Here is a 14,761-nt window from a genome sequence, read left to right on the forward strand (position 1 = left end):
ACATGAAAATGCTTAACATGACTTTAGAGAAGTAGGAATGCCTCACAGGCGCCATTGAAGGTGCAAGAGGAAGTAACAAGCTTGCTACTGGTTAGTTCACACACTAGAGAAGTCAGATCAATACACAATATGCTTGCCTATCACAGGCAAGCCCGATTCAGGGCCAAGTAAAGACTATTTTAAACCAGCATTGGCATAGCAAATAGGTCTCGCCTTTGGGTCCTTATAAGTGTTTAGCCAGTGATATTGACTTTGCCTATGTCTTTAAGCTGTGCAGAAGTCTGCAGCATGCTGAAAGTTATAATAAAGTGTGAGAAGCATTTTTGTAACCTTATATATGACCAAGAAAGCATGTACAACTGGACAACCATATTTAAAAAAGTATAAACAATGTTTTGAGGTTTTTCTTGTCCTTTAAATGCTGGCAACCTCTATCTGCCTGTTCCAATGGTTGCTTGTTTTGTATGGGGGGGGGGGGGGGGGGATGGGGGGAGACAAATAACAGGAGGGTGAAGGTTGGGAAATAATACCTGTATAACAGTCACGGAGAGAGTAAGTGAGAGGGTATATGTGTGAGAGGGACAGGGTACAAGCATAGCGCAACAGTGTGCACAATGCTAGGGTGTTGTGTAATATGCACAACTGCAATGTACAACAAAACATAGGACTCAGTGTGCACAACTGCACAATACAGGAAGCATGCAAGGGTGTAACAGCTATAATACTAGCAGAGTACAGTAATTTATATAAAAGCATGCATGGCACAAACGTGTGAGTACAATTGTACTGTGCGAAAAGAAAGCATGGCTCAACAGTATACACAAATTATTTTCACAGCAAGCATTTAAGGACTGACACTATGTGCAACTGCATGGTAAACGAAGCATGTAATGTGAGCGAGGGTGTTGGTTGTAGGTAGCATTTAGGGCACAGTTTTTTGTACACAATTGATCCGTATAGGAAAAGAAAATGCTCAGTACTGTGCACAACTGCACAATATTACAAACATGCCTGGTTTAGAAATATGCAGAACTGGTACCTGACGCAGGAAATGCACGGCAGAGGGCGTGTGCACGTCATTGTAACTGATTGAAGGTATTCGAGGCTCTGCAATGTGGGCACACCGGAAATGAAGATTAAGCATGACTGGTTCAGCAATTTGCGTAACTACCCAGTCTTCGAAGCATGTTGGGCTGAGCAGTGCTTGCCCAACTACAGTATGTAGAAGTACACAAGACCGCCGTGAGTGCACTTGCATCATTGTCTAACTGAAAGCATGCAATGCCCAGCAGTGTGGCCACAACCGTGGTTTATAGAAAGAAAGCATGGTTCACCACGTGGCTAACCTGCACTGAAGGAAGCATGCAATGCCCAGCAGTGTCGCACTCGTGCTTTATAGAAAGAAAGCATGGTTCACCACGGTGCTAACCTGCACTGAAGGAAGCATGCATTGCCCAGCAGTGTGGCCACAACCGTGGTTTGTAGAAAGAACGCATGGTTCACCACGGTGCTAACCTGCACTGAAGGAAGCATGCATTGCCCTGCGGTGTGGCCACAACCGTGGTTTATAGAAAGAATGCATGGTTCACCACGGCGCTCAAAGAAGCATGTATTGCCCAGCAGTGTGCACTATAGCAAAGTACACAAAAGGCGCAGGAGCGTGTGCACGAGGGTACAGTAAGTGAAACGTGCTTGCTTTTGTAACGAAAACCAAACATATTGGGACATACACAGTTCAGTAATGCGTGCGCACATGATTTTGTAGCACCTGCTGGTTACAGCAGGAATGCCACAGCCAATTGTGTAAGACTGCCCCAATCCCAGATGTGTGGGAGCCATGTACTGCTTAGTGACCCATTTTGTTCCTGTGTGAGAGAGGACACAGATTAGGTGCGGGGGATGCTGACCTGTATGTGAGGTGAAGCTGTACCGCTCAGGGGCACACAGCGTCAGTTTGGTTGTTAAAAAGCATACGCTGCTGTGCTGCCAGTTCGCTGATTCCCCCCCCTCCCGCGCAGGGCTCTACTCAGACGGCAGCTCTAACAGAGCAGAGATGGCGCTGTATGCCCTCAAGGCAACAAGCGCATTTTACCTCTATAACGTGACATTCAGACACCACGAGCAAGACTTATCCCCTAAACACATGGTCTTTGAGAGTGCAAGTCTCAGTGCCGTGTCCGTGCTCTGCCAAATGCACATGCAGACCCCGGCGCAGAGTGTGGCAGCTACCTGGCTGGCGTGGGGGGCTCCCACGAAGCTCAGCATGTAGAGGGGGCCCAGGTCACACGGGATGCGTGCGGTCTTTCCCAGCTTGTTTTGCGGATTAGTGGATGCTCTGGTAAATCCAGTCACACACGGGAGGGGGCGTGCAAGCCAGATGACAATGGGAAGAAGCCTACCTGATAGACTACAACCACATTTAGTGAAGTACAGCCACTCATTTGGAAGAAAACGAACAGTAAACAGCGTGCTTGCTTCTAGCAGAGGGGGCCTTACACAAAACAAGCACAGCCACGAAGGTATGTCAGGAATGCAGCTGGCATCCGGCCGTGCTGCTGCTCGCTCCAGTCTTAGAAAGACACACAAAGGCCAAAAGCAGATGAGCACAAATAAAAGCATACGCGCGAGCGTGTAGTCCAAGTTAAAAGTTCTTACTAGAAGCCTAGCAGAGCAGCGCATGCGCGCCGGTTCAGGCGAGACCTAAATGACATTTGCCATTAAAAACACACAAACAAAAAGGTAAATCTGGGAGCATGAGAATAGTTTGAATGGGCTCCTAGCCCTGTAAACAATTGCCCTATTTCGACCCAGAAATAGATTAAATCCAAGTTCTTAAAATGGTACAGGTTTTGCTCACGTCTCCAAATTTTAATGCAGTTGTAACACATTCCATTACAAATTAGTGCGTGCTGTCGTACTGGCTACAACACAAACTTAACAGAACGCGACAGATAGACCCACCCAGCAGTGATCTGACATTACACTAATACAGTGTCGACAACAGTTTGAACAATGCCCCGGAACATACCAACAGTGGTTTAACTGTGCCAAGGAGGTCCAGTGACTCACTGGCAGTTGCCACGCTGGAAAGCCATGCATGTACACCCCTCACTTTGCCAAAGGGCATGTGAGCTGAATAAAGGATACATCAATTGGCAAAGCTCCAGGCCTTTTATCTTGTAAATTTGTGTTCTATACAAACCCACCTGAACCATTGTAAAATGGAACTGAAGAAAGCATGAATCAAGCTCCCTAAGGAGAAGTGCAGCAAGGGCATTACACAATGGGACAGTAATAGAAGATACGGTTGCATGAAAATTCATTGAATAGGAGGCAACATCCACAACCCCCCCCCCCCCCCCCCCCCAAATGAGTAGCGGGTAAGGACTTAAGTGTGGCAGTCCCTAAACATCAAAGCCATTCTCAAAACAGCTACACAAAGGGAATAGAGCCAAACGACAATACATGCAACAACGAAAAATTGACCCACTTAACTACCTGACTGCCCCATGGAGGATAACTGGCAAGCCAGGAGATGCTGCACTGTTTACTATTGTAATTGAAGGGGTTTCCCATTTGATGACAGGCAGCCTTGCAGCAAACAACTGCTAAAGACACGAACTGTGGGTAGAATAAGACTCAAGCACTCCGTGGCTCATGTCCCTTAATTGCAAGAAAAGGCTCTGAACAATATCATGTGAGAAGTACCCGTCAAGACAAAGGTATCCTGAAGCACATGTGGATTTGGGGGGTCTCCTTCACCAAAGGTGCAGGGTCACCCTTCGTCCACGGGTTCGGGATACAAAAGGAGACCAACACTGGAGTACGAGTGAAAGGATATTTATTACAATCTCATGAGATGGAGAGCCCCATCGGCAACAGACACCCGCAGCCTGTCTGAGGAGGCAGTCTGCCAAGCACTTTGGTTCCACGTCTTATATACCCTTCGTCTCCACCCCCTGCGTGTACAGTAAAGAAAGACCACCATGTTTATGTAAAGGGGGATGCGTACAGTAAACGATGACCATAATTATACAACGGGAGACATGTACAGTAAAACAATGAACACCATAATTATACAAGCAGAGGTCAATCTGATAAGTAAACAGATTGTCACTGTTGGGCCCCTGCAGGGCATAGTTGAAACCCATAATTACACAACAAGCAGAGGTCAATCTGATAAGTCTGAAGATGGTAGCTGTCAAACCCTGCAGGGTGAAAGGCAGGGTGAGGACGACAAGCATCTGGGAAAACTCCCTGTCCGCCTGGTTGAGCATTGGTTGGTCAGTTTTAGGCAGTCTGGGGCACGAACAAGGTGTGGGCATACGTGCAGGAATGAGGCAAGTCAAGAGTGAAGCCCCAGCGCGTTCGTGATACAGAGGTCAGTGATGAAGGGTGGGTTAAACACAAAATGGCAAGACAAGACATACTTTTTCACAGGGTACAACACGGCTGAACGAGTGTCAAGATTAATACATTTTCCACACAACGTTTCTTCTTGTGTAGTGTGTGTTTCCTTTAATTTTATTCCCATTTAGCGGGCAGCAACTGAAATAGTGTGCCGTTCCTACGCACCGGAGCATAATTCATTTGAAAGAAGTGGCCAACGTTTAGTGGGTCACAATCAGGTTGCACAGCCGTATACACATTGGCATCTTGAAGTAGTACACATCCAAAGTAATCAGTTTTATTTTCTCCTTTTTCTTCATCACGTCAAAAGATGTAAAATTGGTTAGTTTACTTTTAGCGTATTAATATTCTATGTATTGCCCATCCAGGCACTTGTTCTGAATTTTCAAATCCTCCACTCGATACACATCTTACTCAATGCATTGATTTAGGGCACACAGGTTAGAGGTTATGTTTTCTTTAAAATTAGGATGTAATGTTCACCATTGGGGTTAGATGAAGGGTCACATGATTTGGAGTTTTTTGTTGAGAAGGGCGATATGTTTAGGGGGATGGGATTTGGTTTGATTTGATAGGCACTTTTAGTAGAAACTGGATGGGACAAAATAAGTATGGGAAGTGAAATGCACATCGATCTAATGCCAAAAACCTCAGTGACTTTTTTTGCAATAGAGATGTGCGCGCAAAATATTTTGGGATATATGCACTGGCGTAACGAAAAGTGAGGTGGCCTCCCTGCACGGTACGTAGAGGGGCCCCCTCCAGGCTCAATCAGGAGCTGTTCGGCCAGTGTGCAGTACCAAGGGGCCCTCCCCCCGCACCGCGGGGGCCTGTGTTAGAACCCTGGACATATGGCCTACATTATTATTGTACTGTTGCTACCTTATCGAGTGCCCAGGTCAGGCTGTTCACTACATATATCCAAAAGCAAAAAAATCCCTGGAACGCTCACAAAATATGCAGTTGGTAGGTAGATGAATGAAAGCAGTTTCTCACCCGCTGTTTTCTCAGCTCCGCTTCCCTCAGTACTTCTTCCTTGAAGGGGGCGTCATTTGGAACTCCAGGGTCTTTCTTTGCTCTTTTGGGCCCCCCTTTCTTTGCTTCCTTTCGAAGCTTTCGATTGTGCTCCCGGACCTATCACCAAGAACAAATATTGTTATGGCCCGAACCGAACAAAAGCAACAGAATATGGAATTGACAAACTGGATATTACGCTTTATTAGAAATGGGCAGTGGGCTCTTAGTATGTCTAAAGGGTAGTTCTGTGAGCAAGGTCCAGCAGACTTCTTTACAAAAATGGGTGAAAAGACAGCATCCCAGACTGGGAAGGAAGAGGTCCATACATAGTCAAAAGAAGCAAGCATTTACGCACGAAGACAGCTGCAGGTTTACCTTTTTCTGGATTTTAAACCGCTTGCTACAGGACATGCGTTTACTCGCCTTCTTTAACTCTGGTGGAAAAGAAAAGGTTATTTAAGAAAAGTACATACTCGCACATTAGCGTTGTTCGTGTCTCACCTTTTATGTTATATTTATACATCTACAGTCATGCATATATGCGAGGCCGAGAAATCTCACCCACTCGCTATGGCAAGACAGATGTCAGGGAGAGCCATTCGTAGGGTCTACTAACTTGTTCTGGCGAGCTGACAAAGAACAGGTGTTCTGTTTATTCAAAGTGAATCTGAGAAGTAAAGAGGCCTTTAAACCCGTATTGTTTAACTTATATTTGCTCTGAGTTCAGAGAGGTCAAAAGTTAGTGTCTTTATACAGTTAACTTTGGAGTCTGAGAAAATCAGTTGAAGATATTGTACAGTGAACTGACTAAATGGTGCAGTACAAATAATGTTAGGTGAAAGGCTGTAGGATGTCACATTTAAATATCTAATAAGTGAACTGTACAAACATTTCAAATGACATTTCATTAGGCATGAAAGCACTTTTTTTTTACAGTGATGGAAAACACTAATAGGCTGAAAACAAATGAGACCACTACTTCGTGATGAGCAAATGATCATTTTTGCTGAAACCCAGTTCCAAAAGATTGTTAATTCACTAAATAGTATAATCAGTAAAACTGCATGTTAGTACGAACGTTTGTGGCAATTTCAAGAGACAAGGTGGTGGCTGCAAATGACAGCGCGCTACCACATCATGCTTTAGCAATATATTTTCTAAAACGGAGTTATCTGGTCATGAATGAGAAATATTCTTGCTACGGCATCGACGGCGCTGTTATTAGTCAACTAAAAGCTGAGTTACGGGTTAGGTGTACCCTATATGAGAGATGGATTATTATATACGGACCAAACGTGTAGCCTATTAAATCAAACAAGAGTGTTTTTGGTACAGTAAAAAAGCGGAACTCGCATTTGAAGGTGCTCGTGATAATGAAAAAGGTGTCTTTGTAAAAATAAAATCTTTCCCTATGATCACACAGTGAGACAAGTTAATGGGTCATGCACATTACTGCTAGTTTGAGTAGATTATTTAAGTTACTAGACCCGCAGGTCCAGTAACATTTGAGGCCTGCATACATACACGGCCATATAAATTCACCAAAACAGTAAGGCAAAATTTAGATGTTTAATTAAGCTGAGCATAACTTTTCCCACTGCTGTTCACCGCCATTTACTTCTTACATTACAGCACTCATGACATGTTCTCGGATAAAACTGATGACATTTAATTTAAGAAAATTGATATCACCAACACCGTAGTCGTATAAATCAAAATCAAATCAGGTGTTTAAGCGCGACTACTCACCCGTAATCAATCATATCACTTGTAAAGTGCACTACTTATCCGGGAGGGTCTCAAGGCGCCAGGGGTGCTGCTACAGCTCGAAGAGCCAGGTTTTGAGAAGTCTTCTGAAGGTCAGCAGGTCTTGGGTCTGCCGTAGGTGGGTGGGGAGGGTATTCCAGGCGGCGAGGTGGGAGAAAGATCTGCCGCCGACAGTCGTTCTTTGGATGCGGGGGGAATGCGGAGAGGGTGAGGCCAGTGGAGCGGAGCTGGCGGGTGGGGGTGTAGAAGCAGAATCGTCTGATGTATTCTGGTCCGGTGTTGGAGTGCTTTGTGTGCGTGGGTGAGGAGCTTGAAGGTTATCCTCTTGTTGACGGGTAGCCAGTGCAGGTCTCAGGTGGGCTGTGATGTGGCTGCGGCGGGGATGTCAAGGATCAGACATGCAGAGGCGTTCTGGATGCGTTGCAGCCGTCTCAGGAGTTTGGCTGAAGTTCCTGCGTAGAGGGCGTTATCGTAGTCCAACCTGCTGCCGACGAGGGCCTGGGTGACCATTCTTCTAATTTTGGTAGGGTTCCACTTGTAGATCCTACGGAGCATGCGGACGGTGTTGAAGCAGGAGGAGGAGGAGACTGCATTGACCTGCTTAGTCATGGAGAGGGTGGAGTCGAGGATGACTCCTAGGTTGCGTGCGTGGTCGGTGGGAGTTGGAGCTGTTCCCAGTGTGGTCGGCCACCAGGAGTCGTCCCAGGCCGAAGGGGTGGATCCGAGGATGAGGACCTGCGTCTTGTCAGAGTTCAGCTACAGTCAGCTGTTCCGCATCCATTTCGGTGATGGCCTTCATTCCTTCGGGGAGGTTGGTTTTGGCAGTGAGTGTCTTTGGTGAGGGAGAGGATTAGCGGTGTGTCGTCGGCGATTATGTTGAGGTTGTGCTGTCGGGCGACAGGTGCCATGTAGAGGTGGAACAGCGTTGGGCTGGGGATGAGCCCTGGGGTACGCCGTAGATCTTTGTGGCATTGGAGATGAAAAGGGGGGGAAAGACACCCTGTTCTGCCGGAGAGGAAGGATGTCGTCCAGTCCAGGGCCTTCTCTTGGATCCCAGCGTCGTGTAGGAGTGTTCGTAGTGTGCGGTGGCAGACTGTCGAAGGCGGCTGACAGGTCCAGGAGGATGAGGGCCGCTGTTTCTCTGTTGTCTAGCAGGGTCCTCATGTCCAGGATGTTCTCCTCGAGGTAGCGGGTCAGTTTATTGATGGTTCTCGATTACCTTCGCTGGGAGAGGGAGCAGGGAAAAGCGGTAAGTTCTTGAGGTCTGCCATGGGTTTCTTGAGTAAGGCGTTGATCTCGGCATGCTTCCAGTTTTCCGGGAATGTTGCTGTCTCGTAGGAGATGTTGATTACTTTCCAGAGATGGGATGCGATGGCTGTGCTGGCTTTGTTGAAGATGTGGTGTGGGCAAGGGTCTAGCGGTGATCCGGAGTGGATGGTGTTCATGATTTTGCTGGTGTCCTAGTCATTGATGTTGGTCCAGGAGAGCAGGCGGTTGGAGCGGGTGGTGGTCGTGGGGGCGGAAGTCTCAGTGGTTGTCTGGGAGGTCGTGACTTTGAAGCAGTCGTGGATATCGGCGATCTTGCGGTGGAAGGTGGCCAGCGAGTCGCACAGGTCTTGCGAAGGTGAAATGTCAGTGTTGGAGCTGGGGTTGGAGAGTTTCTTCACGATGCTGAAGAGCTCTTTGCTGTTGTGTGCGTTATCAAGGCGGTCTTTGAATGAGGCCCTTTTGGCGGATCTGATGAGGTGATAGTTTGCGCGAGTGGCATTCTAGTGGCCTGCGTAGCTGTCCGTTCGCAGAGCCAGTTCTTCTCCAATTTTCGGCATGTTCGTTTGGAGGCCTTCGGTGAACCAGGTGGCTTTCTTGCTGGTGTGGCTGTTGGGTTTCTTGAGCGGGGCGAGTGTGTTGGCGCAGTCGTTGATCCACTGTCTGAAGTTGCGGGTGTCGGGGTGTGGGTGGTGGTTAGCTGGTCTTCGGTGATTTAGCTCCAGCAGCGATGAGGCATCTGTTGGGTGCGGTGGTGGGCTCTACGCCTCCTATCTACTGCATTAAGCATTAGCCATAATTCCACTTTTATGTGAGCAGCAACTTCCTCAGTGACACTTGTAATCCAATGTCACTTCCTGCGGATCGGGAATGTCCCATGCAACAAAAGCCCCGCCTTAAAGTTGAACCCACAGAGTGGTAACCCTATTTTCAATCCAGCACAGCTACCGTAAGTCACATTCCACCCATGCACACCGCCTTCCTTCTCATCCCACATACTCTGCTATGTTGTGAAACATTTTTATTGGACCAAGAAAGGCCCAAACAAGGACCGTGAACTCCACTAGCGTCAGACACCAGGCAACCCCTTTTCAGGGGTGGGAAAGCGCTCTGCTCTGAAGTCCTTCCCTCCCACACATGCTTCCTCACACCTCAGCCTGGATGGTCGCTTGCCTCTGGGGGAATGGGCATTTCTCAGTCCTTACAATTGCTTCCCCCAGGCCCTCACCGAGGTAAAAGTTAGAGGAAGGGAGTGCCTGTTCCAGAAACAGCACACATGGGTCCATGTCTCTGACTGACTCAAGCGGTTACTGTCTCAAAGAGGGAAACCTTCAATATTTTATTTATTTAGAGTTCTTGTAAAGTGCTACAAACCATTTGTGGAGTAGGAATAAAGTGATTGGTATTTGACATCCAATGGTCAGGTGGTATGTCGAAGGCAAACAGGTAACAACAAACGTGGTAGGAAAGAAGGAGTGAGGAAGAAGGAAGAGATTGGCGGTGAAAGTCCGGAGGGAAAAGAAAGTAAAGTAGGAACAGGAGCAAGGTGGGGAGGGAAGGGATAAGAAATAAAGTAGGAAGGAAGGAAAGAAAGAAAGTAGTGGAGAGGGTCTAAGAGGGAGGGGGCTGTGCCTAGCACACTCACATGCAAGATACTCGAGACCTGGGGGCAGGCATGAGTTGGTTGCTGGTACTACAGCCTGTCTTCCCTGTCCCACCCGCAGCCACCTTCATAAGCCTTCAGGGGTAATGCTACACCCACCTCTTCCTACAAGGGAAAGTTAAAAAGAGTGCCATGCGCGCGTTGTAGGCACGGGGTGAGCGTGCACATCGGCGTGGCCTGCGGCTCGTGCCCAGTGGCGGCACCTGAATAAATGCTGCACGGCATGATACGGCCCAGGGAGGGGGCCGCCAAAGCACCCAAAGAACAAAAAAAAAAAAATCAGTACAGGAAGTCCGGCGGGAGCCCACCCCGCCTTCGTGAATGCCGCATGGTGCGGCCAAATTAGGATTTCAGGCGAGGCTCCTGTGAGCAAGACGGAGCCCCGCGTGTTGCTGCAGTGACCAGCTGAAGACCGAGACCAGCCGAGGAGCATCGCAGAGTCCCCACAAGAGCCGGTAAGTGGGGTGAGGCATGCTGTAAGTGTAAAGCGCGCCACGCTTGGAGCTCGTGTGCTTTATACTACAAAACGCTTTGTTGTAGAAATTTATCTAAAGCTGACACGCAAAATGATTATATGGTGGAGTACTAGGGTTTATAAGTGTTTGATTTATTGATTTCGCAGATTAAAGCTTGTGTGCACATTAAACAAGCATTTGCAATGCAATAGGTCTCGCAGTTACAAGAGTTTCAGCCATTGTAAATAATGCTTTTTATTTATGTTTTTAAAACTAAAACAAAAATAAAAGGCATTACTATTTGCAATGTCAATAGCTCAAACTCGCGTAAATGCGAGACCTATTGCATTGCAAATGCTTGTTATTTAAGGGGGACGTTTGAAGTGACCTCTCTGTCAGTGCAAGCTCTGTGCCACTTTGTAAGCGACGCAAATAAATGTATGTGAATTGACATAAAGCCATACGCTTCTCATTTGTCTAAGTCTAGCATGCACTTCATATAGTTTAAAAGTCTAAATCTTTGTCTGGGTGAATTGCCAAGGGTCAACAGATTCTAAGCAAATATATTTTCCTCGATCTAATGTCATGCAAGACAGTCCCTTTCTATCTTGTTCCACATTCATGCAAATGACTGGCAGCTGCTCCGTGGGCGGGAGGATGCCGTCATTTATATCTCGCATGTTCCAGGCATTCTACTTGGGACTTGCATTGTGTTTGGCTGAGCTGACTTGCTTTTCGGCGCCATCCGTGATTAGGAAAGCAGCTGTTTGTGCTCCGGTGCGAGACGCAGTGCACGACTACAAACTCACAGGGGTTGTACTTCAACAGACAGCTCTTGTGCAGTGCTGTCGTGATGTATCATGCAGCACGCGAATCTCTTGAACTGGTTAAGGCGGGCACTGACGGTGTGGTGGGTCCCGCATCTTGTAACATTGCCTTGGAATACTGGGACTGCGATCTGCAAATTACAAGTCGTGTCACTAGAAACCCTTGGAACAATATGAAACACGTGTGATGCACAGATGGTTTACATACATGTATGTAAAACTTTAATTACTAAAGCGAAACAAGTTGGTGAGAATGTAATATGCGGGGATAATAATCATATCAATATCAATGGCTTGTGTGAGATGGAAAATATGTTGCTGACAGCTTCTCATTCTTCACGAACCAAAACCATGATCAGAGGGTATGAATTGCAAAACATTCTGAAAATACAGGGCAAAAGTCCTAACAAGCATGCGAGACTTATTGGCTATGCCAAGCGGCGCACGGCCGCTAAAGTGAAAGTGATCGCAATCGCGATCAAACATCAAAGCGGCCATGAAAGTAAAAGTAAATGCGGTAAAGTGCGACGCGCGCGCCCGCGCACATGCACTGTAGCTCTAGGCTGGCCTGGTAGCACTTTTTGGAGCCCTCTCAATAAGTCTCGCCAGAGCAGCGCATGCGCTGGGTCAGGCGAGACCTAAAAAAGGGTTGCGGGGACATGAGATGTGCACACCACGTGCGCGTGCCCATCTCCTGTCCAACTTCTGAGGCAAGTCAGCAACAATAGATCTCGCTGGCAACAGCGCTTTCGCGCTGCGTTCGCCGAGCGAGACGTAAAAATGTGTATACTGTGTGGTAGTCTAGTTCCAGGTGGTCTCTAAAGATTAAGGCACTGCAGACGGTTCTATAATGTATAACTGAAATGTGTCCCACTGGTGTTGAGCATAGCTGTGAGGCTGTAGGTCATTGTGCCCATCTCCAGAATGCATGGAATGTAACTTTCCCCAAATTATGGACAATTATTAAAAAAACCCCAGTGGAGCCTTTTCAGTTGCAATAACATACATTTCAGCCTCTGAACAAAAACCGGTCAGGTGAAGCCTGTTAGGGGGCCATCCTGTTATGGTGAATTTAGCACAAACGTTTTTGAAGGGCATTCAAGAAAAAAAAGTCTATGGAGGCATTTTTCTTCTTAGGTGGGCTAACATCAAAAAGAGTATGCTATGTGTTCGGCATGTGGTAAGGTTTATATCGTCATCACGAATGATGATAGTACACCTGTGGAAACATTCTAGGTTGAATTGGTTCAATATCAAACTATAGGCGGCTGTCACTGACTGGATGATGCCACTGAGGTCATGAGTGATGTAATACGAGGTCATTAGCAGTGCATGGCAGGTGGTGCAAGTTAGTTAGCGCAATACAATAACTTCTGAATTTCAGTTTTCAGAACCCCCTACCCACCTTTGAATGATCAACCCATAATTGCTTTTCACACACCACCTCCTGGCTGCCGCCCCCCCCACACACACACCACCTCCTGGCTGCCGCCCCTCCACACACACACACCACCTCCTGGCTGCCCCCCCCCACACAACCTCCTGGCTGCCCCCCCCACACACCCACACCACCTCCTGGCTGCCGCCCCCCCACACACCCACACCACCTCCTGGCTGCCGCCCCCCCACACACCCACACCACCTCCTGGCTGCCGCCCCCCCACACACCCACACCACCTCCTGGCTGCCGCCCCCCCACACACCCACACCACCTCCTGGCTGCCGCCCCCCCACACACCCACACCACCTCCTGGCTGCCGCCCCCCCACACACCCACACCACCTCCTGGCTGCCGCCCCCCCACACACCCACACCACCTCCTGGCTGCCGCCCCCCCCACACACCCACACCACCTCCTGGCTGCCGCCCCCCCCACACACCCACACCACCTCCTGGCTGCCGCCCCCCCCACACACACCACCTCCTGGCTGCCGCCCCCCCCCACACACACCACCTCCTGGCTGCCGCCCCCCCCACACACACCACCTCCTGGCTGCCGCCCCCCCCACACACACCACCTCTTGGCTGCCGCCCCCCCCACACACACCACCTCCTGGCTGCCGCCCCCCCCCCACACCACCTCCTGGCTGCCGCCCCCCCCCCACACCACCTCCTGGCTGCCGCCCCCCCCCCACACACACACACCACCTCCTGGCTGCCGCCCCCCCACACACACACACCACCTCCTGGCTGCCGCCCCCCCCCCACACACCACCTCCTGGCTGCCGCCCCCCCCCACACACACACACACCACCTCCTGGCTGCCGCCCCACACACACACACCACCTCCTGGCTGCCGCCCCCCCCCACACACACACACAACCTCCTGGCTGCCGCCCCACACACACACACACCACCTCCTGGCTGCCGCCCCACACACACACACACACCACCTCCTGGCTGCCGCCCCACACACACACACACCACCTCCTGGCTGCCGCCCCACACACACACACACCACCTCCTGGCTGCCGCCCCACACACACACACACCGCCTCCTGGCTGCCGCCCCACACACACACACACACACACACCACCTCCTGGCTGCCGCCCCCCCCCACACACACCCTCCTGGCTGCCGCCCCCCCCCCACACACCCTCCTGGCTGCCGCCCCCCCCCCACACACACCCTCCTGGCTGCCGGCCCCCCCCCCCCCCACACACCCTCCTGGCTGCCCCCCCCCCCACACACACCACCTCCTGGCTGCCGCCCCCCCCCACACACACCCTCCTGGCTGCCGGCCCCCCCCCCCCCCCCACACACCCTCCTGGCTGCCCCCCCCCCCCCACACACACCACCTCCTGGCTGCCGCCCCCCCCCCCCCACACACCACCTCCTGGCTGCCGCCTCCCCACACACAAACACACACCACCTCCTGGCTGCCGCCCCCCCACACACACAAACCACCTCCTGGCTGCCGCCCCCCCACACACAAACACACACCACCTCCTGGCTGCCGCCCCCCCCCACACACCACCTCCTGGCTGCCGCCCACACACACACCACCTCCTGGCTGCCGCCCACACACACACACACACCACCTCCTGGCTACCGCCCCCCCCCCCGCACTCACACACCACCACCACCTCCTCCTGGCTGCCGCCCCCCCTACCTACCTCACCATCTCCTCCTCATCGATGCCCCAATACAGCCCCCCCCATCCCCCTCGTTGCCCCCAGTCTTCCGTTGCCCGCACTCACTGGGTCGCCTCATGTCGCCGGACTCGCTCCTCCACGTGCGATCAGAACAAGATGGAAGCAGAAGAGAGAGCGTGGACGATGGAACGAAGCACAGAGTAGAACCCGCCCCTTCTGCATCACATCCGCCTGACCCCGCAGACTTCCTGTGACGACCC

General features: G+C 50.3%; 1 protein-coding gene across 1 annotated transcript in view; it reads right to left on the reverse strand.

The window, feature by feature from the left end:
* The window catches only part of GNL3 (G protein nucleolar 3), a 42,580-nt gene extending 27,820 nt beyond the window's left edge, over nt 1-14,760 (reverse strand). Inside the window, exons 1-3 of the mRNA XM_085624206.1 lie at nt 14,607-14,760; nt 5,803-5,861; nt 5,407-5,544 (exon numbers count right to left, since the gene is read on the reverse strand). Of these exons, the coding sequence (XP_085480332.1) occupies nt 5,407-5,544; nt 5,803-5,861; nt 14,607-14,619 (210 nt within the window). The 5' untranslated portion in view covers nt 14,620-14,760. The remainder of the gene's footprint in view (nt 1-5,406; nt 5,545-5,802; nt 5,862-14,606) is intronic.
* Between the last annotated feature and the right edge of the window lies 1 nt (nt 14,761).

The sequence above is a fragment of the Triturus cristatus genome, chromosome 9 (assembly GCF_964204655.1).
Source record: "Triturus cristatus chromosome 9, aTriCri1.1, whole genome shotgun sequence".
NCBI classification, from domain to species: domain Eukaryota; kingdom Metazoa; phylum Chordata; class Amphibia; order Caudata; family Salamandridae; genus Triturus; species Triturus cristatus.